This window comes from Perissodus microlepis, chromosome 6 (genome assembly GCF_051167445.1).
Source record: "Perissodus microlepis isolate ML-2025 ecotype Zambia chromosome 6, ASM5116744v1, whole genome shotgun sequence".
Lineage (NCBI taxonomy): Eukaryota > Metazoa > Chordata > Actinopteri > Cichliformes > Cichlidae > Perissodus > Perissodus microlepis.
This window is the reverse complement of record NC_140466.1, coordinates 18,370,324-18,394,515: the sequence shown is the minus strand read 5'-3', so window position 1 is coordinate 18,394,515 and position 24,192 is coordinate 18,370,324. Positions and strand designations below refer to the sequence as shown.

The window sequence follows — 24,192 nt, the reverse complement described above, 5'->3', positions numbered from 1 at the left end:
TCTAAATCTTTAGCAAATATTTTTGGTTCAGTGAAAAGAGTCATTTGAATTAAAATGACATGTTTTTTAATGTAAAGTTAATGCCTTTAATTGCTTAAAAATATTACTGTACTTCACTTCTGCATGTTTAAAGGGGTTATGACACAGAGAAAAAGCTACCAGGAAACTGACGTACCACGCATGACCATCTGGTGTCAGCGTTGCATACTCAAACCAAACACAGATTTCTCATTTTTCTTTTCCTTTCTTTTTCGTTTTGACATTTTAAAGTCCTTTACGCTAATCTTTGTAGCAGTTAACACCTGTGAAGCATTTTCAGATAAGTCCAAATCCAAATTGCTTCTACATTTTAAACTTTTCTAGTAACAAGGTCCAGTGCAGAATATTTCAAAGTTGATAGATTGTTCCACCTTTTAGTGATAAACTTATTTTTTTTGTGATAATCTAATTTTCAGATATCAGCCAGCTGCAAAAATGACATATAATTGCATGACAGTGCTGCTGTTGGTTCAACAGGAAAGCAGACGAAAGCTAAACTTCACTGGGCGTTCTTGACTTTGGAAGATGTAAATGAGAGAATGACCTCCACACTTCAGCCTGCTTAGAAAATTGTTCTGAAGTGTTTAACTGCAGCTTGCTGTTATGAAACTGAGAATTTGGACCAAGCTGACCTTGAATAAAGATTGCCTTGTCTCCAGTTTTGTACCACTTTCAAGGAAGGCTTCCATTCGCTGTAAGTAATGACTTTATTGATGGCCATTACCAACCAGTAATCAGTTCACTGCTATGAATAAAAAACAAAAATCTGCAGTCATAAATGTAGTTATGAATAAATTTGCCAACATTTGCCTCAGTTCTTGATAAAAAAAAAAAATATTGCAAGTTATTTTGCTTGGTGTCATTACAAGTGTCACACCTGCTGTTGCTCTCATTGTTACTGTGCGAAATAATCTGAGAACAGAGCGAAAGTGCTAACAGCCAATGGGTATGTCTGAAGTTTTTAATGTCAAAGTCAAACTTTTACATGATTAATCTTCATACCAAACCATTCGTCAAGAGCTCTTCTTCTTCCACATCATAGCAAATGCAATTAGTTCATTATGTAATTACAGGGGGGAATTGGCAAAGAAACAGAGCCAATTCCTAAAGGTAAAGAAAACAAAGAAGAGGAAAACAAAAATAACATTTTTTTTTTCTTTTTTTATCAAGTGCAGATTTGAACCTTAAGCATGCCATCGTTTGTTATGGTTTCCGGTTGTCTGTTCTACAGTGTACTTTATTTGTACATGGCTAGGGTAACAGCACAAGGGGGATGACAGGTACATGGCGTCCACTGAAGTGTCTCTTCTCAAAAGTGTCTTGATTAGTAGGTGGCAGATCTCAGACATGATGCCTTTCTCTGTCTCTCTCCCCTCTTCATTTTCGCAGTAGACTGAAACATCTTCATGTTTAAACGTGCAGTATAAAAAAAAGAGACACACCCACACAGATTCATTTACATAAAGTTCCCTTAAATCCACTCTTAAGTGTTTGAAAGGTGCCATCATGGAACTGCCATAAAACAGCAGTTTGAAGAAATATTTGCCACTTTTAAAAGGCAGGGCTGTCTCAGGAGTCTCTTTGCAAAACTCACAAACTGGTTTCTCCACGGGTTCTTGATGCCCTTTAAGGGTCTGAAAACCATTTATCTCAACTCATTCTCCCAGAGAATGAGCATGTGTCCTTTTGTCTCTCAGAACATACCATGCAGGATATTATGATTGTTTTCAATCCCCATGAAGTCTCCAAGAAGCGAAAAATCCCAAATGTTAGGCTTTGAATTTTGTTACATCCTCAGCACAGTCCATCAAAAAACAGAGCTCAGTAAACAGCCATATTGGGGTATATGGGAGTAATGAAGGCTTTGGGAGTAAATACATCAGTGGACCTGAAGCTAAAGAGTGTTTTTTACAGAGTTGGAAAGTTAAAGATATATACAGGTATACAAAGTGTATCCACACACACGGAGCTGTTCTTATCCTTGTAAAATCTAAGGAGGTGTCACAATGATTCCTGCTTCATTTCCAGTCCAGTTACCTTTCAGTGAGGTGACAGTCAAGCCGCGACTCTGTGAGTAAGCTGAACCTTACTACACATTTTTTTTTTTAAAATGTCTTAGTTCACTCTTATGTTCCGAAAACAACCAGAAAAATTAAGAGACACACTGGCAATTTTCCAGCAGTGTTACATTCCTCTATCCAGACATTAATGAGATCAGAACAGATCAAGGGAGGAGAAGAGAGGAGAAAAGAAACTCATTAAGACCACGGGGACGACCTAACCCTATTATCCCTATCACACCACTGAGCCACACACTGATGATGGGAATTAAGATGTGTTGGCCTCAATCCACACCCACTCTTTAGCCCAATGCAGCAGAGTGTGTCGAAGTCGTGCAGTAGCTGATGGGAAGGACAAAATGTGAAGGAGTCTGTTATCTGTGCAGTTCAGCACAGCAGTATGGGCGTGTTCAGGTCAGCACTGCGCGGTGAAACGGGTCACAGCACAAGTCTTACGTTCCCAATTCACTATGTTCTTTTTTTAATTTATATATATATAGCCTCTGGCATCCTTTGTGCGAAAGTGAGCGAAAGGGCCCAAGGTTACTTCAAACTCTCTCCACGATAAAGAAGAAACGATCTCATCCACTGAAGCTAACTCCCTTGCTGCAATCATTATCTCCATTTCCCCGCGAGCACACACATTTAGTACAGATGTATCCAAATAGGCGTGGTATTCAAAAAAGCATGTGGTTTAAAAAAGAGAGGAAAAAAAAGTTAGCATAATCTTTCTTTCATGCAGTTTTTTTCTTTCCTTTTTTTCTTACAGAAGCTATAGAAGTTTGGTCTTTTCTATGAGTCCTACGTACAGCAGAATAGCTCCGGTTTTCACATTGTCTATCGTCACTTACAGTAGATGTCACTGAAATTCCCTTTAATGTAGTCTCACACATCAGTCAGAGATGAATAATTATTAAATACATTTCATGTTTAAATACTGGATGGAGGGGAGCAGGCAAAATGCTACAGCTAGTTCAATGATAATGTTAAAAAATTATGATAAAAAAGCACATACATACATAGTGCACATGAACTACGCATTGCGTTTATATGACTTATGTTTAAATATGCTGTGTGTATGTGTGTGTTGTGTTTGCCTGTTCTTAATTTTTTCTGTATGAAAGTTAATGCAGGTTATTACATACTTTATGTTACACAGCCACTGACTCGTGTCATAAACGGTGGCCTTATGCACGTCCACATTCTGTAAATGCACTGTATGTTTGTGTTTACATGCTATGCTCAGTGTATGAGCGCTTGCATGCGTATGAGTGCATATGTGTCCGCGTGTGCGTGAGAGAGCACTTATCATACATGAACACCGTTAGGATACCGTTGATGTGCAATGAACTAAGCACCCCAGTCTACTCAACGAAAGACAGCAGCGGAGAGATAACGCTGCTGTTTTATCAAATACTGACATACACTATATACATACAGACTGGGTGTAAAGGTAAAATAATAAACATATATTCTCACACACACTCGAATACTGTGGCACTACTGACATACTATGAGGACACTGTATTCTGAAAAATTACATTTGATTGTAAGAAAAGTCTGTTTTCACATTGTTGCTGTTTGTTCTGAATCGTATGTGTTTTAAACAACTGACGTTTTTTTCTAGTGTGTAACATTACGGCAATCACACTCGGGTGGTACTTTACGCTCTATTTATGACAGAAAATCCTCAAGAGATGAGCAGTTTGATTGGTTAATATCCCCCTCTTGTGTTATGATACAGTTGATTAGACATTAGAAAAATTGATTGGTTTGAATTAGATTCAAATAACTCAATCAAAGACCCGTCACTTCTTTTTTAATCTGTTTTGACTGGATGAAACCTCTGTGGTTTTTCAGCAGATGGCTCACCAGTTGAGTCCAAATCTGGTCTGCTGTAGACTCAGTTTTTATACGCACTCAGGAATTTATAGCATCAGAATTTACACCGTCTCCACCTCTTTCTTCTTCATCATACAGTTCCCTCTGTGGGATAGGGTCAGGCATGCATCAGATTCAGGTAAAAAGAAGAGAAGATTGTCCTCCTCCACATTGTCATAAGAGGAGCTTTGCCTGTAGGTAACTTTCACCAGTATTTAGAAAAATGCTTTAGAAAGTGTTCTTTCTGTTCAGGGTTCTCCTAGGAGTTTATCCAATTTTTTTTCTACATTTAAGGGCCTATAAATATTAGTCAGAATCAAAAAGTATTTTTGGAAAACATCTTTTCTGACAGTTTCACATCTTCCCAGGTTCCAAGTCCTTTCACGCTGATGACTTGCCAGTGAAGTTTTAATCCTCCCTCTTGTTACGGAAAAGGGAGTAGTGGTGAGGACTGCAAGGATGTCACAGGTAGACTTCACGGCGTGACAAGGTCAGGCAGGATGTGGTCTTGTAGTCCCCTCCTGTCCGCGTCAGTGGTATGACCTCAGGTGGGTTTTGGCCTTCTCCCCCTCCCTCCTCTTGTTGGCGTCTCCCAAAACCAGCACTGCTAAATGTGTCGTAGGATGCAGAAGTCATCTTGCGGTTAAGAAGGTTACGGTTGTGATCACCCATATTCCTGTTGTGGTTTCCCCTACCCAGGGTGCCAAGCGGATCCCCATTGGCTAGAGGTAATCTCTGACCTTCTCCACTGACGACCACTCCGGGTTCGGAGCTCCCCGCGCTTCCCGCACTCTCACTGTCACTCTCATGGTCGTTACCGCGAAGATTATTGTTGTCATCTCCGGGGGCAAAGGTCGAGAGTCGTGGTGGGTCGCTGCCGTGGCGCTGACGCGGCCGTGCCGAAGAGCGGACAGGCATCCAACAAGTGTCAGAATGGCCAAACTCATCACACTCCCTGGTACACTTCCCTGTCAAAGCTACATCTGGCAGCTGTCTAGCATCTGGATACAGAAAAAAGAAACAAAAGAAGTTAAATGACATCTCTGCCTTAATTTAACAAGTAATATATCACAATGAAAACACTGGCGAAAAGAGAGTGAAAGGGGAATGTCACAATGAACTGACTCACGGTGCCACACACTAGACCACCAAATGATGAGGAGACAAGGAAATAAAAAGTACCAGAGAGAAAGGAGAGTTGAACAATGAGACAGGAAGACAGAAAATAGCTTTAAAAAGATGGTTTTAGACAAAGGTTGCAAAGGAGCGGGTTGAATTAAAGGAAAAATGCTGCTGGAGCAAAAAGTAAAACTGCTGACATCCAAAGAATGCATAAAAAAAATCAGGTGCGGTTCAGCATTACATTAAAGGTAAAAGGTGAGGTCAAAGCAAAAAAAAAGAAAAAGAAAAAAATACTGAAAAGAAAAGGAAATTCATCATCAGGAATTTGAATGGCAAGACTAAATTTCTTTATGTGGAAGGAATTGATTGGATGTGTATTTGTAACATTCCTCCAGTGCTTTTTTCCAAAGGTTAGCGAGGCTACCAGAGATTTAATGCTGATGTATTGTAGCCTTATGTATGCAAAACCAGTCGTTTGTCTTTTCATGTCTTGTCATGTCTTGTAATGTGTTCATTTCCTGTTAAAGCTTCTAACTTTGGCTTCACTTGAATTTACCGCAAGAAATTAGATATCTCTGCTGTAATCTGCCAGCAAAGTTTTACTGAATATGTAGAGCGGCAGCAGTAACTTCATGTGAAACCAAACAAGAACATACTTGTGCAGTATAATTAAAGCCAACACAATGAATTCTCTGTTCAATTCGTCTCTCCATCTGACCGTGACAAAAACTTATTAAACTCAACAAAATCCTCAAGATTTCGCACACTGGCAAGAAGCAGCATTGAACTGGAAACTCACTGAAAGCCACAGAACTAGTTATTCACCAAGGTCACAGTGACCCTGGCTTGTTGCCGATGTTGCTCCGGCCCTGGCATGACCATATACAGAGGAAAGACGAGTGAAAAGATCAAAAGAATAACTTTTTTTGTCACTTGCCATCCTTGACAAAGACTTTGCACAAAAAGGTGAAAACACAATTTCATTGGTGAAGCAGATGCTTGGACAAGGCCAGGGATAGTTCTCTGGCATAACATACTAACACACATTAGCTTTTATTAAAAAAAACCTTCACATATTACTCAGAAACACTCTGTATATGTGGGACAAGTGCATGCACACACAGAGACTCACAGACACACACAGAACAAATGCTTTTTTGTATAAAACAGATTTCCATCATGTGAAAGACTGAAAAGATTCCCGAGGCCTTGACAGCAAGCCAAGGTTTTAATGAAAGTGTTATTGTGTGTTTTTATGGCATAGAAAGAGGAGGTGAAGGGGTGCGAGAGAGAAATAGGGAAAGAGAAAATGAGAGACATAGATAGTGTCTATCAACATGTCCAAGCAAAGTAAAACATATAAAAGTAAATGCATCGCTCGGCCTTTTTGAGCTCTAATGCGCCATGTGTGTACCATTCTCCACATGCTCCTCCTCCCCTACGCTGCCCTCAGGTGTGGTTCGCTCATAGCCTTCCTCTGGAAGCGGCAGGGCTCCCAACCGAGGCCCTGATGAACTCTTGCTACTCGGAGTCTCCGAGTCTTCCAGGCCACTGTCATAGCAACCACCGTCCTGTGGTTGGCTCACTACCGAGAAGGTCACCCGGCGAAGGGTCCCCTGCAGAAAACAGACAGAAACACACGCACAATATGAGATTAATCATCCAGTATTCCTAATCTGAGGTTCTAAATCTGAGGATTAGGCTGTTGGGCAGGGGTCTGCAAAGACATATTGGGATTATCGGAGGATGTTCGCCTTGATTATGGGCTTAGCTGCTACAATGCAGGGTAATAGTTATCAACCAATCATGGCACTCCCTCAAAGTTTTCAGTTGGCCTTTAATCCCAGTTTAGATTAAGGCTTCTGGACATGGTTGATGTTTACAAACCTCTGGACGGGCCAGAGAGAGTTTCTTTTCAATCTGGAATGGTGCCTAGTAGTAGCAGCTGGGTAATATAAAGTTCAAGCTCACAAACAACATTCAGCACTGTGGTGAAATAAGAGAAGGATGTTAAATGATGAGTCTGGTGACATTTTACATCTTTCTCATTGACAGCAAGAAAAAACGGGCATGCACAGATTTTATGCTTTTGACTAAAGCAAAAGCCGGGGTGAAGGCCTTCCGTTTTTCTGTCTGTCTCTCAGATACAAATACTGGCAGGTCAGATTTTTCGGAAATGTGCTGGAATGGTGGAACATGCACAAAGGAAGAGGCCATTAAATTTCAGTCTGAGCGTGGTTAACTCTTTTGAAACTGCAAAAAAGGCCTCGGTGGTGCATGTGCTTTCCAGTTAAAAAGGCTTGTCTGTGTATCCAAAGGCTCATACAGCTCCTCTGGCGCAAAGGGTGACATGTTCCTTCAAAATGAATGACAGGCAGTGCATTCAGCTCAAGCCAGAATTCGCACTAGCTTACTTACTAAAATCCACTGCATTTATTTAACCCCTTAAAGCCTGAGTTTTAATTTATGTCACATTTGCTACACCTGGCATTTTTTTTACCTCTATTTTTGTTATTTATTGCTTAAAATGTATTGTGAGATTTATTTAGGTTTTTCGGGGGAGTGGGGAGGGTTGACAGATGATGTAGAAGTCTAAAAAATGCATTTTAATATAATACACTAGACATTAAAGGGTTAATACAAAAAATAAGAATGTAAAACTACACATTTGTGATCCACAACAATTTACATCCTCATACTCTTTGGGCTCCAGTTCCAGAGATATGAGATATCAAAAGATCTGACAAGCGTTATCCTTCATTTTATCTTAGTTTAGAAGTAAGCCAACTCATCATAATGTAGAAATTTATTAATATCTGAATAGCAAAAAATAAATAAGAACTGCAACTTTCAAAAATAGGCTGCAAGCATCCTTGCGACACAAACCACTGAACCATCTCCCATCAATAACAAATAATCTAGTTTTACAGTGTAAGTGGTTTCAGGAGTGAATTACATCATTCATGCAAACTAAGCATCGCACCTGCTCCAGTTTTAACGCTCAAATCACCCCAGTCTAGTTAACGGAGCGGTTTTCACTTTGGGGCGAGACAGAGAGGATAAAGATTGTTATAAGTTCACGCTGAGAGGCTATCAGTGAAAGTTAAACGACGCTGTCTGGCCTGAAGGGATCACTCTGCACCAGGAAGCCCATTTCTATATAACCCCCCTTCCCCCACAAACCCCTTTCATACTCATTTATCTGGTCACAAAATTACATCCCTTTCAACCTAAATCTGCTTTGAAACATGCAGCGTATGGGGAGGAAGTGACTGAGCAGAGGACGGAAGCAGATTAGGGTGGACAAAACGTCAGCTCAGAAAGTCACCTCAGGATAATCGGGGAGAAAAACTGATGGAGGGCTGCAATAAAAGTAAATGTACCAAATGTTCCTTTTCTTTCAAACACGCACACAAGCGCGCGCAGAAAGAAACATTTGAGCGAGTTCACCTAATGAACGCACAAGACAAGATGAGAGGGGAACACAGCAAAATTAATTAAGGAGAAATGGGAAATTAATGGAGCATGTGTTTCTTCTGCCACTTCTTAACATCGTTGAGATAAAATGGGGATGAGAAAAAGTGACTCAGACAACAGAGATGGGAGGCACGTGCAAGGGTGAGGAAAGAGCAGAGACACTGGACTCTAATGGAAAACCAGTAGTTCTTGGAACCTCGGTGGCTTCATTTTAACTCTCCACAGACGGAGCAATGTATTTTTAGAGCGTTCACTTAGTTGAAGCAGCTCAACCTCTTTTCCACTTATTCAAACAGGGGGCAACAGCTCAGAGAGGGAACAGTGGATAAATGAGTAGAAGCTGGGTGTAAAGAGTCAGCGAGAACATCAGTAAGAAATAGTTTGGCTGCCAAGAAAATGTGGGAACTTGTAATAATAAGTGTGTTTTCCGACATCACAGGTGTTGACAAAAAGAAATCCTCTATTCACTTAACAGGCTGTCAAAACTTTTCTACTTCTGATCATAAAATAATATTAACTCAACATTATGGCAGGATGTGTTTTCATGATCAAAGATTTATTTCATGAAAATAATGATGAAAAATTATAATAATTTCTGATCACAAGGCCACAAGAGGGGCATGCAATCCTTCCTGTGTTCAAGGGATATAAAACAGGAAAAAGAAAAAAAGATATTCTCATGTATGGCTTTGACAAAACAAACTTGCCCCCTAATAAAAGACTGGGCAACTTTAAAAACACAGTCCGCTGTTCAGAAGCTCTTTCCTGAATCCGTTAATTTCTTTTCTTGCCCAGCTGAGAAAAACGCTCTCTATCTTACACAATAGAAGATATTTTAACCAGTATAATTGCACAGTTGACATTTCTCCCTTTTCAATCTGAAAAATGTCCAGAATAAAATAAAAATCACTTCTATTTTGATTGTATTCAATAACATCAAGGATGTGCCGTTACATCTACCTGAGTGAGGAAATACACAACTTAAGAAAAGAGGTAATAATTGTACTTTTGTGCAACTAGGTATTTTGTTTCAGGAGGGCAAAGCTGTCAGTAAACAGAGGTATATTGAGATGACAAGTAACAATAACACTGCCAATATATTTTACATTAGCTACTATGCTAAGAAAGTTAGCGTGTGAGCAACCTTTGCTAATTGAGCAGTAAGTATAAAGTATAAAGCTGAGGCTGCTGTGTTGAAAGATCTGATTCAGCACACAAACTCTTCATGTCCTCTTCATGTGGTTATTGAGCAATTACTTAGTGTGCTCAATAAAGACGTGAAAAGCACAGCTGTTTGCGTGTTGCTAGTCTAGTCAGACTGCGGTTGTCTATAATTGTCACATGAAGATCAGATAACATTTTATGGGCAATCGATGTAGAGATCGTGGTCTTTCCAAAGGCTTAACAAACTTTTTCTTAGAGCTGTACTTCTGAATATGAGATTCTTAGCTCTGTGGCTTAAATGTAACATGTCAGCTACATGACAGGGGGTAGGATTACTGTGTAAGTGTAGAAATCCAGCTTGCAACACAGAGCACGCCTTGATTTACAGCAGCTTATTGCAAAACTGGTGCGGGTTGCTCCTCTGTGTGTTTTATTACAGATCTGATCTGTTCAGCCACGATTCCGTCTAATTCAATTTCCCTCTAACCTTGTTTCTGGCCAGACTTGCCCCCTTTCATTCCTTCATCCTTGTTATTTTTTATTTTCTACTTCTCTCCCGCTTCTCCCCCTTTTTCGCTTCGGCCAATTCTGCAGTCACCCCCTCTCCACAGCTGTAGCATAGCTCTCCCTCTGTCCTCCGTGACTCCTGTTCACTTCCTCCATCTCCTCCTCAATCCTTTCTTCTCCTTGCCAGTCAGCGTTATGATGTGGTGATCGATGATGTGTCCTTGACCTCGTTATGAGTCCCTCTCTGCTTCCCCACAGCGGGCTTTATTGACCCATAACTTCTCTGCACTCCCCAAATCCCCTTTTCCAGTGTCTTCTCACATCCTCTGCCTTAGCCTCATTGACAAACCTCGCTTCTTTTCTTTTTCCAAATCCCATATTTTGGCATCTTCTAGTCATTACATTCTATGACTCCACACTCTACACATTCTGCCTCAGCTCCTCTTGCTACTTCACATTGTCGTCTCACTTTTTCCTTTTCGCTCTCACTCACCCTCTGCTACCCAGTAACCATTTGAACATCTTTTTTTTTGTGAATATGGATTTCTTAAAAAGCTTTTCACATCTCCGCCTTCTTTGCTTATACCTGTGAAGTGTCTCCTACTCTCTCCTTGCCTCTTTGCCAGCTTCTACCTTTGCACTGAAAAACCTCCTTGATGTTTTCCAACCTGACTGACAAAAGCACTTTTGTGTGTGCATGTGCACTTTCTCTAATTTGGAGGAGGAACTTCAAAAAAGTCTCATTATTATAATAAGTAACATAGTGCTATACTCAAATATCAACTGAATGTGAAAACACATTTATTAGTTTCAAAACACACGCATGGATGAACTGGCTAAGGTCCAGTGTGGCCTATGAATTCATGCCTGATGGAGTATTAATTGAGTCTGACGGAGGACATAAAAAAAAATCCTTCCCCCTAATCTGACACGGGCCATTACAGTCCAATACTGACATGGGAGCTTCGCTCATCTGCGCAGCAAAGTGAGCGAGTGTGAGTGTCCGCGTTTGATCGATTATGTTTTCATATGTGTGTGTGGATGTAATGCAACTATATTGTACAAACATATGACCATCCTGGAAGTTGGTCTGAAGTTATTTCTGGCAGATCGAAAGAGTGAATCAAAAGGAAGCATGATGGGTCTGAACTAAGAATAAACTTAACCATCTGTATCTTGCAGCTCTGAAGAGAAAAAAAAAAAAGAGTTCCTAATATAGCTTTCATTTCAGGGCAAAAACCGTGTTGCAGACTGTGTGTGTGAGTGTGTGTATATGCATATGAGTGAGACTTCTCACATTTATGTTTGTGTTTGATAGCCGTGTACGAGTGTGAGACTTTCAAAACCTGCAAGATGTGTTATGTCAGCCCGTGAGAGTAGTCGCACCTGCGTGTGCGTCTGTGTTCGTAGAATGTGTGTGTGCGCGCGTGCACAGGTTGGCTCAGTCATCAAGGTAATTAGTGTGTAAACCTCCTTGCTGTCGGTTCAAAGAGAATTAACGAGCTCTAGTTAATTAACAGTCTCCCTCTCTTCTTGTTACATGTGTCTGCATATTCAACACATGTGTGTATCTGCACATCTGATTCTTGGTCTGTGTGTGTGTGTGTCTGTGTGTGAGAGAGAGAGCATTTGGATGTGAGACCGTGTTTGTGTTTGTTTATGCCCTGGTACACTCTGGTCTGCATAATGAACTGACAGGATGCGGCTTATGCATAAACCAAAACTACAAATATGGTTGTAGGACTGGAGCCACAGTTCCCTTTTACTCTCTGCTCGTTCTCCTTGATGTTTGACATCATCTTCGTATAGGTGAAGAGCCACTGCGGCTAATCTTTAGAAACCAAGTGTACTGGGTTGTAACAGTGCATAGACAAATTCCCATCATGAGCACAGATTTATTCAAATCATGTTGCATGGAGGCAGAGTGAGACACATTCAGTAAATACAGACCAAAAAATGTAAAATAATTCATTTGACGGATTGACTGATATGACTTTTTAAATGCTGAAACATAATATAAAATCATTATCCATTAAAAGAGTTCATGATAGCTTTTAACTTCTGAACTGACAATTGATAAAAGTCAGTGTAATTAGGTTTCGGCTAAACATACTTAATGACCATAATAATTGGTTTTTTTCTTTGTGGCTTCTTTCTTTTATTCAAGAAAACAAAACTATGAAAAGAAGTGTAAAATGTAACAGGCTGTGACAGAACAAATATTAAATTTATCGACTGAGAACTGGAAATGCTAGTGTTGATGATGATTAATTTTTATCTTTATAATTCATAATGACGTTAGCCGGTCCTACCGCCCGGCATCAAAAGTGTTGTGATGGATTATACTTTCATCTGTCTTTGCCCAACATATTGCTGCATGTTTGTATTTGTTGCTGTTTGCTAAAAATAAAAAACTGGATGTTAAAAGAAAAAGTGTTTTTCCCGTGTTGTTAATATAGTTCTTTTGAAACAGGCCAAAGTCGGTTTATTCACTGAGTCCAACGTCAATCAAGCAGACAACAAACATCCTGTTTGTAATCGCTCCCTCCAGACACCTGAAATTTTCCTTACGTTGACTGAGGGGTGCCGCGGTGTAATTTCCCTGGCAGTGATCATTGAATCGTGATTTAATCCTTAGAACACGTTACGTTTGATGGCGTGCATCAATATTTATAAAATAAGATATTTTTAGGCCACAAATTGGATCGTGTGACTGATGTGGGATACTGAAAGTCTTAATTAAAGACCAGATTTATGGAATTCTTTAAGAGGCTTAGCAGCTCTAGTGGGCAGGATGACCTCTTGAATGATTAGAATAACCCTGGCATTTAAGCATAATATGAGTAATGAATTAATAATCAGTTTAAAAAAAATAAATTAGTGATTAAACGAGTACATTGCTCTAAAAAGCCTTTAATATACAAATGACTAAGTAAATAGCGATCTATTCTTTGGTTCTGTACAAAGCTGTCAAAAAATAATTAAATAAATCACAGGGTTGGCAGTTCAGTCCCTGGCCCCTCCACCTTGGGCAGGACGGTCAAGCCTAAGTTGCTCCTGATGGGTGGTGAGCTTCATACGCCAGCTCTACAGTGACTAGTGTTGCACGATAAAGGATTAAAAATGCCTTAAAAGTGCAGATCATTCAACATAGCTATTTTTTATTAACAGATAATATCACTTTATCCCGATTCTTATAATCTGGAAGTTTATTTACTATCTAAAAAAAATACCAGACCTGATAAAATGTCAGCCTAATGCTTATTACAGCTATAACTGTGTGGAATACGTAAGGTGATATTGCACTATACTACCAGAGCACACACTGAAAACTAATATGCTCCTGTTGACACCACATGGGTATAGTCCAGACTTCATATCCGGAATGCTGATCAGTCAAAATGACCTTTGTTTCTGCTCTTTTGTTTTGCTGCCGTTTAGAAATCATGTTGTGCTAATGCAGACAGCCAGCGTGCATGTGGTCATACTTCAAGAGTAGAGTGAATACTGGAATGAATAAGTGAACTCAATAACAGCGACCAGATTACAATGCAAATATTATTGAAAAATAATGAGCTTGCATTGACTACTTTAAAGCGGGCATCCTTACACTTTGCATGATTAAACTGCCATGAAAAAGGCGTTTATGCAGAGACACTTCTTCACTGCGGATTTACACAACGTGGCTCTACAGATGACATGTTGCATGACTTGCATTTAACTTCAAAGCTTGCTTTTCCTTGCCTTTCTTTAATATTGTTTTCTACCATTTTAATTGCCATTTAGATTCTCTGGCTCCAGATGTCTTGTTTCATAACTGTAAGGGATTTTTTTCTTTTTACAAGCACCTTAGGTGTGAAATTTGTTGGTGAAAAAAACAACAACACATGAATATCTTTGTTGTTTTTTTTCATCTAATTGCACAAACAAAGTTCAGTTCTACTCCAACACTTTTTGCTATTTCTTTTCTTCTGTCTTTTCTCATCATGTCAAAGAGTCCAATAAAATTAATGAAACTAAAGTTTAGCTGGAAAATGAGTTAATTGGTAAAATTCGTGTGATCCTAATAAAATCTCCAAGAGTTTATGAGAAAAACTGAAATCTTTTGCTGTCAACTGTTAAGTTATGCATCAAAGCCAGTGACGAGAGGAAACAGTGAAGCACACTGACAGAAAGCATCTTTCAGTTACTGCGCAAACAGGACAGACGGGTTAACAATTTATTTGACGATGATATATTTAAACTGGTTATTTAAATATAGAAATGATCTGCAACTTTGTTCAAGCCCTTAGTGGTGTAATGGAGTGACGTTTCCAGTGCCATAATGCAGTTTCTTAAGGCTATGTTGAAAAGAGCAGACATCCTGCTTACGCAGTGTCACCGCTGGGTCAAGCAGACAGGTACAGGCATGTGTCAAGAGACTACGTGGAAGGGAGTGACAGATGATGGATGGAACAACTGATCAAAGGTGGGATGAGGAAAAAAAATGTCTGTTAATCAGCATTTGTAGCGAAGTAAATATAAAATAATAAAAGGAAAAGACTCGGCATGACCACAGACTGTCTGAAGTAGAAGTGAAGAAGAGATGAAGAATGTCGTTCAGAGGGAGAGACGCGGACTGTTGTGGCATTTGCAGAATGCACAAAATGGTTTGGAGCAGGTTGAAACTCAGCTCAGGGAGGGATGAAGCAATATGAGTGGCATTTCTTCAGCTGTCTGGCCCAGTGATGTTGATGAGTCAAGGCGCCTTATTATCACAGCGCACACTCACGCACTCGCACAGACATTCATAGCTTCCACGCTGATGCCGTAAATGCGCACTTCAGCCACGCTTGCTCACACTCACACTTGCAGGTGTGCACTTTAACACACACTGACAACACATCTATAACTATGCAGCATGTATGTTGCAGTGGGGCCACCTCTGCAGTAACAGCAATCCTCCCTTATCCATGCTTCTGCTTTTTCCCTCCCTTCCCATGTTTCTCTGCTCTCCTTCACCCTTTGTTCCCTCACCCCCCACTTTCTCCCCTTTCATTTCCTCTTTCTTCTTTCATTCCCCTCATTCTGCAGTTCACCGATCTTCTCTCCCTCTTTCCCTCCCCTCTTCCTTTCTCTTCTTTCCTCTGTCTCAGTCTCTCGCTCTCCATTGCTCCCTCTAGAAGCAGGTGATGTAGAAGGGTGCTCAGCAGTATCTGACTATCAGGCCTGACTCTGTGAGAGGAATGATAATCACTGTGCTGCACTGCAGAGAGAAAAAGAAGAGAGAGAGAGAGAGAGAGAGAGCGAGAGAAAGGGAGAAGAGGGAGGGATAGGGGGTATGAGGTAGAGAAAAAGGGGGGCAAGTGCGGCAGTAGAAATGAGGGGGCAAATTAAAGTGCGTGGGGGGGTGGAGACGCAGAGGGCAAGAGAGCGGGACAAAGAGAAAGGAGGCAAAGAAAAAGGAGAAATATGGGGAGAAGGGTATAGAAGAAAGAAAGACCGGATTACAGAAATTGAGGAGTGCTTTAGAAACATGTTACCTTCTTGGTGTCACGCTCCCTCTTTCCCCTCACAGGAGCACCTTCTCTTGTTCCACTCCCCTAATCTTTTCCCCTCCTGCATACACACTTACACACAACCACACTCGCACTCCTCAAACAACACCACCCCTACCACCACAACAGCTTGTTGTACAACAGCCCCGCGGTATGAGGGAGAGCCTTAGCCTTGTGTCTGAGCGCCAGAGAACATTAACTGCAGCAGCGAGGTCATCTGATCGGCACTATGCGGACCCATTCGCTCCCTCTCTCCACACTCCTCTTCAGAATGCTGCAGTCTGCTGCAAGCCCTCCGGTGGCAAACACTGGAACTACGAGCCTTGCTGATTTCTGACACGCCTGTCCCGCTTAACAGTTTTTGCTTTGTGCGAGCCACGTTTGTGATTTGTTGAAGCTTTGTGAACTTCAATCACTTTCTCTTATTGGCTCTATTTAGAAATAAAACCGTGAGTCAGTTGTGCACCATTTTAGCCCTAACTAGTTATTTAAAGTGTGTGGATGTTTGCAGGTATTTTGTGGATGACTGTTTGTGCAGAGGCAGACAGGCAGAGAGACTGTTTCGCTGCATGTGGATCGACTGCTTCGCCATCCACCACAGCTTTATTACCATCAATCTGTCCACTCTGGCATTGTGCTTTCTCCCTTCTCCCTGTCTCCATCTGGGCTCTCCACCCTGCAGATACACATTGAAAATCATTGACTCTATTCACAGCATCGGCCCTTTGAAATGTTTATCCTTTTGTGCAGCCGTGGCTGTCTATAGGGGAAAAAACAAAACAGAAACAAAGGCTCATAGTGTGAGATGTGAAACGAGGCTTACCGGACAAATGCCCATGATTCAGATTAGCTCCTTTGTTGGTGTGTGTGTGCTGGTGGTGTTCATCACTTTCCAGTGCTAGTCCTTAAAACAGTCATCTCTTATAATATCCATGACAGCAGTCATTGTTAAGAAAGATGCAAACAGGATGGCCGCGTACAACTGGCCTTCTGTGTGCCTGCGTGAGTAAGAGAGACCATACATATGTATGCCTGCTATTTAGATGGTATTTACTGCCCATTCTGTCTTCGTGTGTGTGTGTGTGTGTGTGTGTGTGTGTGAGAATTTGTACCATTAGACTAATAGTATGCGTGTTAGGAACAGGCTTTTCCCACCCACTGCTATTGTCCATTAAGGTTGACCAGATGAAGAGTGAACAATAGCTTCTCTGTGGGGGCCAGTGTATGAAAGAGTAAAAGTGAGGATGAGGCTAAAGATATGTACTTTCTGTAAAAGGCTGGCAAACAAGATCACGCAAACAAGATCACACATCCACGCGCGGGCACACACAAACACAACCTCCCTGTTGAGAGTGATTAGGAGTGCTGCTGTGAACAATAGATAGAGTCAATAAAGGACCTCAGAGACGTCCGACTACAAGAGCAAGGTCTCTTTCCCCCTGCTCCCTCCACCACCTCTACCTCAATTCACACTCCCATTTTTTTTTCTCCTTCACACTCTTTTGCCTCGTTTACACTTTCAGCTCTTTTGGTGCGGCATTCTTTCTCTGTCAAACAAGACCGCTCTTCCTCCCCGACTTTCCAAACTATTTCATTTGTCATATCTTTCCCAGCTTTCTCCATAAACCTCTCATTTTCTTCTTGTTTCTCGTTGTTTCTCTACCTCCCCCTCACATATACTTTGTCTCCTTTGTGACGCTCCTGTCTTTTGTGAAATGGGCGGACGGGCTGAGCTGACAGAGGCTGACACGATGGAGCGCCATGGCAAACTGAAATCCATCCTGTCAGTTTAGAATCAGTGTCACTCATTTTACAAGGTTAAAGATAGCTTTGCCTAATGTGCTGTCAGATACAAACAAGCACGTACACCACATAGGCCTTGCCACACATAATCACAACCCACATATGCGTATGCTATAACTCTGGCACGTACAAGTACAAACACACACTCACACATGCGTGCTCTGCACTCCAGGCGACTGCCACATTAATTCACCTGCCTACATATAAAATGGCATATTTGTACATTAGTTGTGGATCTCATAGATTGTGTGTTTATACTTTGTGGGGACATAAATGTATTTACACCATCATATTGTGGGGACCAACTTCCCATTTGGGAACCATAAACAAGTCCCAATAATAACTAGGGCACAATTCGGAGGTGAAGACATGGTTTGTGAGCAGGTTTAGTTTAAGTTTAGGGAAGGGAAGCAGTTAAGCAAATAGCAGCTATGGTTAGTTTCAGGAGAAGCCTTCAGATAAAGAAATTAAGTCAATTTAATGTCCTCTAAAATGATTTAAACAACTCTGTGTGGGTGTATGTGCATGTGCAAACCCCTTTACAGCCCTATCACCCCCGTGACAGACACAGTGCCACAGAAATGTCTTGGGGTGCCTCGCCCAATGTCTTGACAATAGTCTCAGTGTGTGTGAGTGACAGAGAGTGGCTCGGGGACACAGAGGTGGCGTTATACTGGGTAGACGACACGCACGAAGATGTACAGGCACACACACACGTACACACACGCACATTAAAGAGAGAAGACAGTGAACTCTTTCTCTCCCTCTGCACTATTTCTCATTCCCTCTCTCCCTGACGCAGAGAGACTCAATCATTCTCGCACTCTGTCTCCTTTGACGCATAGGAGAAACAAAATAACTGCTCCCTCACTCTCTCCTCTTTTTTTCTTTGTGTGTGTGTGTGCGTGCGTGTACAAACGCAGACTGTATAATTAATACGGCTTTCATTTTCTTTCAGCTATGAAGTATGCTTTTGGTATGCAAACAGACTTCTTGCATGCGAGTGTGTGATAACGTATGTGAGTCTGCGCGTGCACGTGCGCGCGCGTGTGTGTGCTCGATACACCAGAGACCAAGTGCAAAGTTGGGCCATTGAACGGTCGGAGAAGGAAGAAGGAGAGTTAATTAGAAAGCAGGGGAGACTCCAAAGCGTCCCTATCGATAACCTCACACCACACTTCAAGCGTATATATGTGCATTGGCTTTTGCAATCCCCTTTGAAAATTATAGTTCGGCATTAGGGTTAAGAAATGGCTCCCGTGAAGTCAGATTCAGCAGAGCCTTTTACTCAGAAGTCTGCCTGATTATTATGCGACTCTTGGCATTAAAAAATGTTTAAAAGTGCAAATTATTCCGCAGCTAATGCAGTAAAAATAGTTTAGATGCTGTTTGTCTGCAGCATAAAACTACAGGTATAGATTGCACTTTTAAGGTGTCAGTAAGGAACCTCATTTGGGTTCATTTTGGGTGTATGAGGATTTGTGTATGGTATATTAAAATATAACCATCTATATAACATCTGTCACATTTTTCTTTATGTTCTGATTCAGTGCTTCTGTTTTCAGGCTTCAGGGCTTAACTGTGGATTATTTTCACAACTCATTAATAATTTAGTCTCATTAGCCCAATAGGCTGCCAGAAATTGCCATTTGTAACCAACCAAGAGTCCAGACTACATATTCAGTATGCTGGCATAGAAGATTCTGAAATTCAACCTGTTTTCATGCCTAAAAGTTACATAAATTTTTAAATACTGAAACTGTTGCAGTCTACAGCTCTTGCATGGTGTCCATCTGCAGAGGAAGTTATGTGTTTTTAGAAAGCATTGATCTTTCAAGCTTTCTTTTAAGCCACGAGACAACAATCCAATTACTCTTTAAGGCTTATTCAAGGAAGAAATGTATTTTTCAGCCCATTAGGGGGATTTAATCCCCTTACTTTATCTGAAAACTAATTTTCACAAGACAGCAACGAGACCTCTAATGTACACAATATTTCAGCGACTTAAGCACTATTTATATTGAAAACTTTGAGCTTAAGTGGAGCACTTTGTAGATGCAAATACATTCACTGATCTCTACATGGGTTCAGACATGATATGCGCAATTTGGATTCCTCACAGTCCAGATCTCATATTCTACACAAATCCCCATACGGGAATAAGAAATGAATTATTTAACCATTCATAATGATCATGCCATGTAAGAGTAACACCACTTTGTAAAAGTCACACAGAGACACTTTCTTGCAGGAGCGACTTATTAATCAGATTAAAAAAACCAATTTTTTGATATTCAGTTAGTTAACAATTTTAAATTCAATGTTTGAGCATCCACAACTACACCGTTACTGCTGCTGCCTTTTGGTTGAGATCTACTAAAGATCTACTGCAAACATGGTGAGCACGCTTAACATCTGTCTTTTAGAGAATTCAGAGAAAAAAAGGGGGGAAAAGAAAAAGAGTAACAACAAAAAAAACCCCTTCAGAGCATGTTAAGGTGAAATCGTTGATTCAACATATTTTTGACAGAAGACTCCCTGCAAAGGCTCTGCAGGATTTAAAAGGGCCGCTGTCAGCAAAGGCCGGCATTAGACAACACTCTCACACATCAAATTCTAATCAAAGCCTGGTCTTTTTAACAGCCGTGAAAGCTTTTATGTTAACACGACACCACGACCAAAGCTTTATTCACGCTTTTAAAAAGAGACTGACCCAAGCATGTGTGTGTGCCTGCACCTGACAATACACCATATCTGTGTCAACACACTCTACCCTTGCTTCTCATCTTACCGGTGATACCGTGTGTGACTCCCCTAACCATGAATAAATTGTCTGTGATCCGCGCTTACAAAGTGTACACCTGTGTGCGTGTTTGTATGGATGCAGGTAGGGATGTGTATATTTTCCAAGCTGTCTCAAGTTGTCGGCTCGGATGTGAGCATTCTTTTATCCAGCCAATTAGAGGTTGCCATTTCATCCCATGGAAACCTGTTTGGGGCCTAATTGGAAGACGTATTTGCATGACTTTGATTTCAGTTTCTTAGTGCGCTTGTTTTAAAGCTTCTGTGTGCATATGCGGATGTGAGTAATGTTCAATAAAAGTGATGGTTTTTTTTTGCTTTTACCCCCTTTTTCCTCAAGTGCTGTTAGTTGCCATCTTCATATTAGTGCTGTATTTGTGAAACAAGAGGAGAACCTCTTAAATAATCTATGTCTGATTTGTACCTGTGCACTGTTGACCCATTAAGAACGAGCTTTATGGTAATGCCTTGCTATTACTGTGCTATATCAGGAGAAAGTCTTTGACTTTAAGTGTAGTTTGATTCATCACGTTCACTGCGTTTTGGCTCTAAGTGTCTGTATGTGAACATAAATCATGTTAGTTTATGCGTATGGAGTTCTTCCTTTCCAAAGTCCAAGGGAACAAGAGTGTGTGATTACACAGCCTGTGTGAAAATGTGTGTCTGTCAAACAGGTCAACCTGTTTTAACATCTCTGTTTGAAGACACTGGCTATTTCTTAGGGCTTGGGTCAGCTAGATCTTTTGGTCTGTGTGTAAGTGTAAGTGTGTCTGCACATTTACGTGGGTGTCTCTCTTCTGGTTTATTTCTGACATGAACAGGCAAGTGGGACTCTACAAGGATCGAACACGCACACATAGCGTATACGCTCACACATGCACTGGGAGAGGTTTGGGTCAGTGGTATAATATGGAGAAATGCTGCAGGCAGAGGCATGCCCACTCAGATTTATGTAACTTTTTCATTAGGGCAGGTAGAAAGCTCTCATCTCTTTCCCTCTCCCTGTCTCTCCCTCTCTCTCTGACACACACACACACACACACACACACTCACACCAAAATAGCCTGGAGAGTCTGAGCTGGCTTTCCTCTCAAAGTGAACCTCCTTCCCTCCTCTCTTCTTCTACTTCTAACCCTAGACCCATATACCTCATTTCTATCTTTTTCAGTCCATCTCCTCCTTCCCTGTACTCCCCCCATCAGCTTTCCACCCCTAGGCAATACCTAAGAATGCATTTTCATTTTGTAGCTTCACATCTCCCTCCACCACTCACTGAAGCATTGCCTGTTCTCCCACTCACCTTATTTCTCTTCATCCACCTACCCAAATCTCCTACAACCACCCCACACTGCCACCACTATAACCCCCCCCCCCCCCCCCCCCCCCCCCCCCCCAAGTTAGTGGTACTAACCAGGAATTTCTTTTCTACTCTTTCATTTATTCTCCTCCTCTTCTGCAGTCTTCATCTCGATCTTCCGATTTATCTATCTTCCACCAACAATTCTAAACAGATGGCTACACGTAGCCTGGAGCAAAAACATTGGCTTTGGACTACAGCGCTACCAGGGCCAGTCTTTTGCACTCACGCAAGATCTAATAAGCTGATATCCAGCGAGAAATGTGCTCTGATTCGCCAGTGGCAAAAATGCATAAACCATATTGCACAGTGCAGATATTCACACCTTAGGCTTGTTCCTTGGTAGCATGCTTAATTTTATCCAACCCCCCCAAAAATGAAAAGCAAAGATTAAAGCTGATTTTAACTACGGTCTAAAAACAGACGAAAAAGAGGGAGCAGGAAATGGAGAGGGTTGTTAAGAGTCATTTGTAAAATTTAAAGAAACTATTAAGTGTTATAAAAAAAAGAAAGTTTGGAACCATTAAAAACACGTTTTAAAAAAGATGGATCCAGATGGAGAGTGATAAAAGAGATGAAACCACTTAGGGAGAACAAAGAGATCAATCAAGAGAAAGACAGACGGAGGAAGATGTAATTGTGCGTGTGTGGGTGTGTGAGTGTGTGTGTGTGTGTGTGTGTGTGTGTGTGTGTGTGTGGAGGGGGCGGGGGGTAAAGTCAGACATTGGGGATGGAAGATTGGAAAGAGACACTTTTTTTAATTGGACGACTTACACAGCGCTGAGTTCTAAAGCAAATATCTCAGGCGCCTGCTCTGTACAATAAAATAATAAGTGTTTATAAGCACATTCCAGTGAGTAGATTTGTTATCTGTTACCATCACTTTTGAGAGTATGTACTGTCTTTTTTTAAGACTCATAATTAGACATATATCTTTATATTCCAATACTTTAACTCAGAGCATTCACCTCCTTTGCTTTAAGCCTGATTGTGATTTAAGAATAAAAGCGCTTTTTCTTTATGTGTGTTTGCCGACCTGTCATTGGATAGGTGTTTGATGATTCGTAAGTTGTTTCCTCTATAGATGTCATGAGTTCAAAACGCAGTTTCAGCATTTTTTAACAAAAGCACGCTGATATTGTGTCAGTCCATTCTACATAATAAAATCAGTCAGTCCACCAAGCTGTCACCTGGAACATCGACTGGCAAAGATAAACCAATTTTAATCAAGTTGACTCACCCTAGATTGATTCAGTTTGAGTTTATCCAATCCGACTTGATTCCACACAATATGAATTATTCAATTTAGCTGCGCTGTGCGCAGTCCAGTCCAGTTCAATTCAAAATCCATTCAAGCCAATTTAATTCAGCTCAACTCAATACCACTTAATCCACTGAAGATTCTTTTGTGTAGGTGGATAAAACCAGTCATAGGGCTACTAAGCTGTCTCGAATCCCTGTCTAGTGTGAGAAAGAGTGCTTTTGTTTAGCAATATTGGGTAAAATTGCTCAACCCACAGACAGCCATTAAGGTAATGCTGGAAGGCAGATGAGCTGAATGCCGAGCTGTACAATGCAGAGCAGAGTCTTCAAGAAGCAAATAAAAGGAAGCATCGCAGTGAGGGGCTTGCTATGTAGGTCTTTGTGTGTGCTCAAATGTGTGTCTGTATCAGGGAGTTAAGAGAGAGTGTTTGTGAGCCTCCGCGGATGTGTGTGATTCTAGGAGGCAGAGTGTGCCGGGCTTGTGAATGTGATTCCGATCCAGAGGGAATGGAAGAAGAAACTGATGTAAGAGATGGAAAACTTTCCTATCCACTTGTGTGTCATCATATTCTTATCAGACTTCATTTGCTTGCAGTGAAAAAGTGTGTATGCATAAGGATCTGGGAGGGTGTGTAATTATGTGCTATTATGTACACACAAAAGTGTTTCGGTGGGCACGTCTGTGTGTGTTAAAATCATAATTTTGACAGTGCCTGCCACATGTATCCCTGCTTCAGCTTGCCTGCGTGAGTGCATGTATCTGCTGGAAAGACATTCCCACATTCTTGCCATTTCCACAGAGAAGTTGAAACAAAAGCTGAAGGGAGGAGTTGTTAACACGGTAACATTATCAGCTGAACAGCCTGTCTGTATTATCTTGTGTGGTAAACAGCTGAGACAGACAAGGGACTTCTAATCACATTCCAGCTCTGGTTGACCTTGATGTGTAAGGAAACAGACAATTTGTCTCCTTTTGCCTCCTGCAACCTCCCTCCCTCTGATTCTCTCCTTCCTTTGTCTTTCTCTGGCTGCACTTAGGCTGCCACACATGGAAGTGCACATGCTGTCTTTGTGGCTTTAATTCAATGAATCCTAAAAATAATCTCAACCTTTAGCATCGCCTGTTGCCCTTTACTTTTTACGTTCACATTCTTATCTTGAGTCAAAGCATTTTAAAGAG

The 24,192-nt window shown here is 41.1% G+C and overlaps 1 protein-coding gene across 1 annotated transcript in view; it reads right to left on the bottom strand.

The window, feature by feature from the left end:
- Positions 1-986: 986 nt before the first annotated feature.
- pcdh7a (protocadherin 7a) overlaps positions 987-24,192 on the bottom strand; it is a 40,014-nt gene continuing 16,808 nt past the window's right edge. Inside the window, exons 5-6 of the mRNA XM_084931240.1 lie at positions 6,517-6,718; positions 987-4,981 (exon numbers count right to left, since the gene is read on the bottom strand). Coding sequence (XP_084787366.1) covers positions 4,443-4,981; positions 6,517-6,718 — 741 coding nt within the window. The 3' untranslated portion in view covers positions 987-4,442. The remainder of the gene's footprint in view (positions 4,982-6,516; positions 6,719-24,192) is intronic.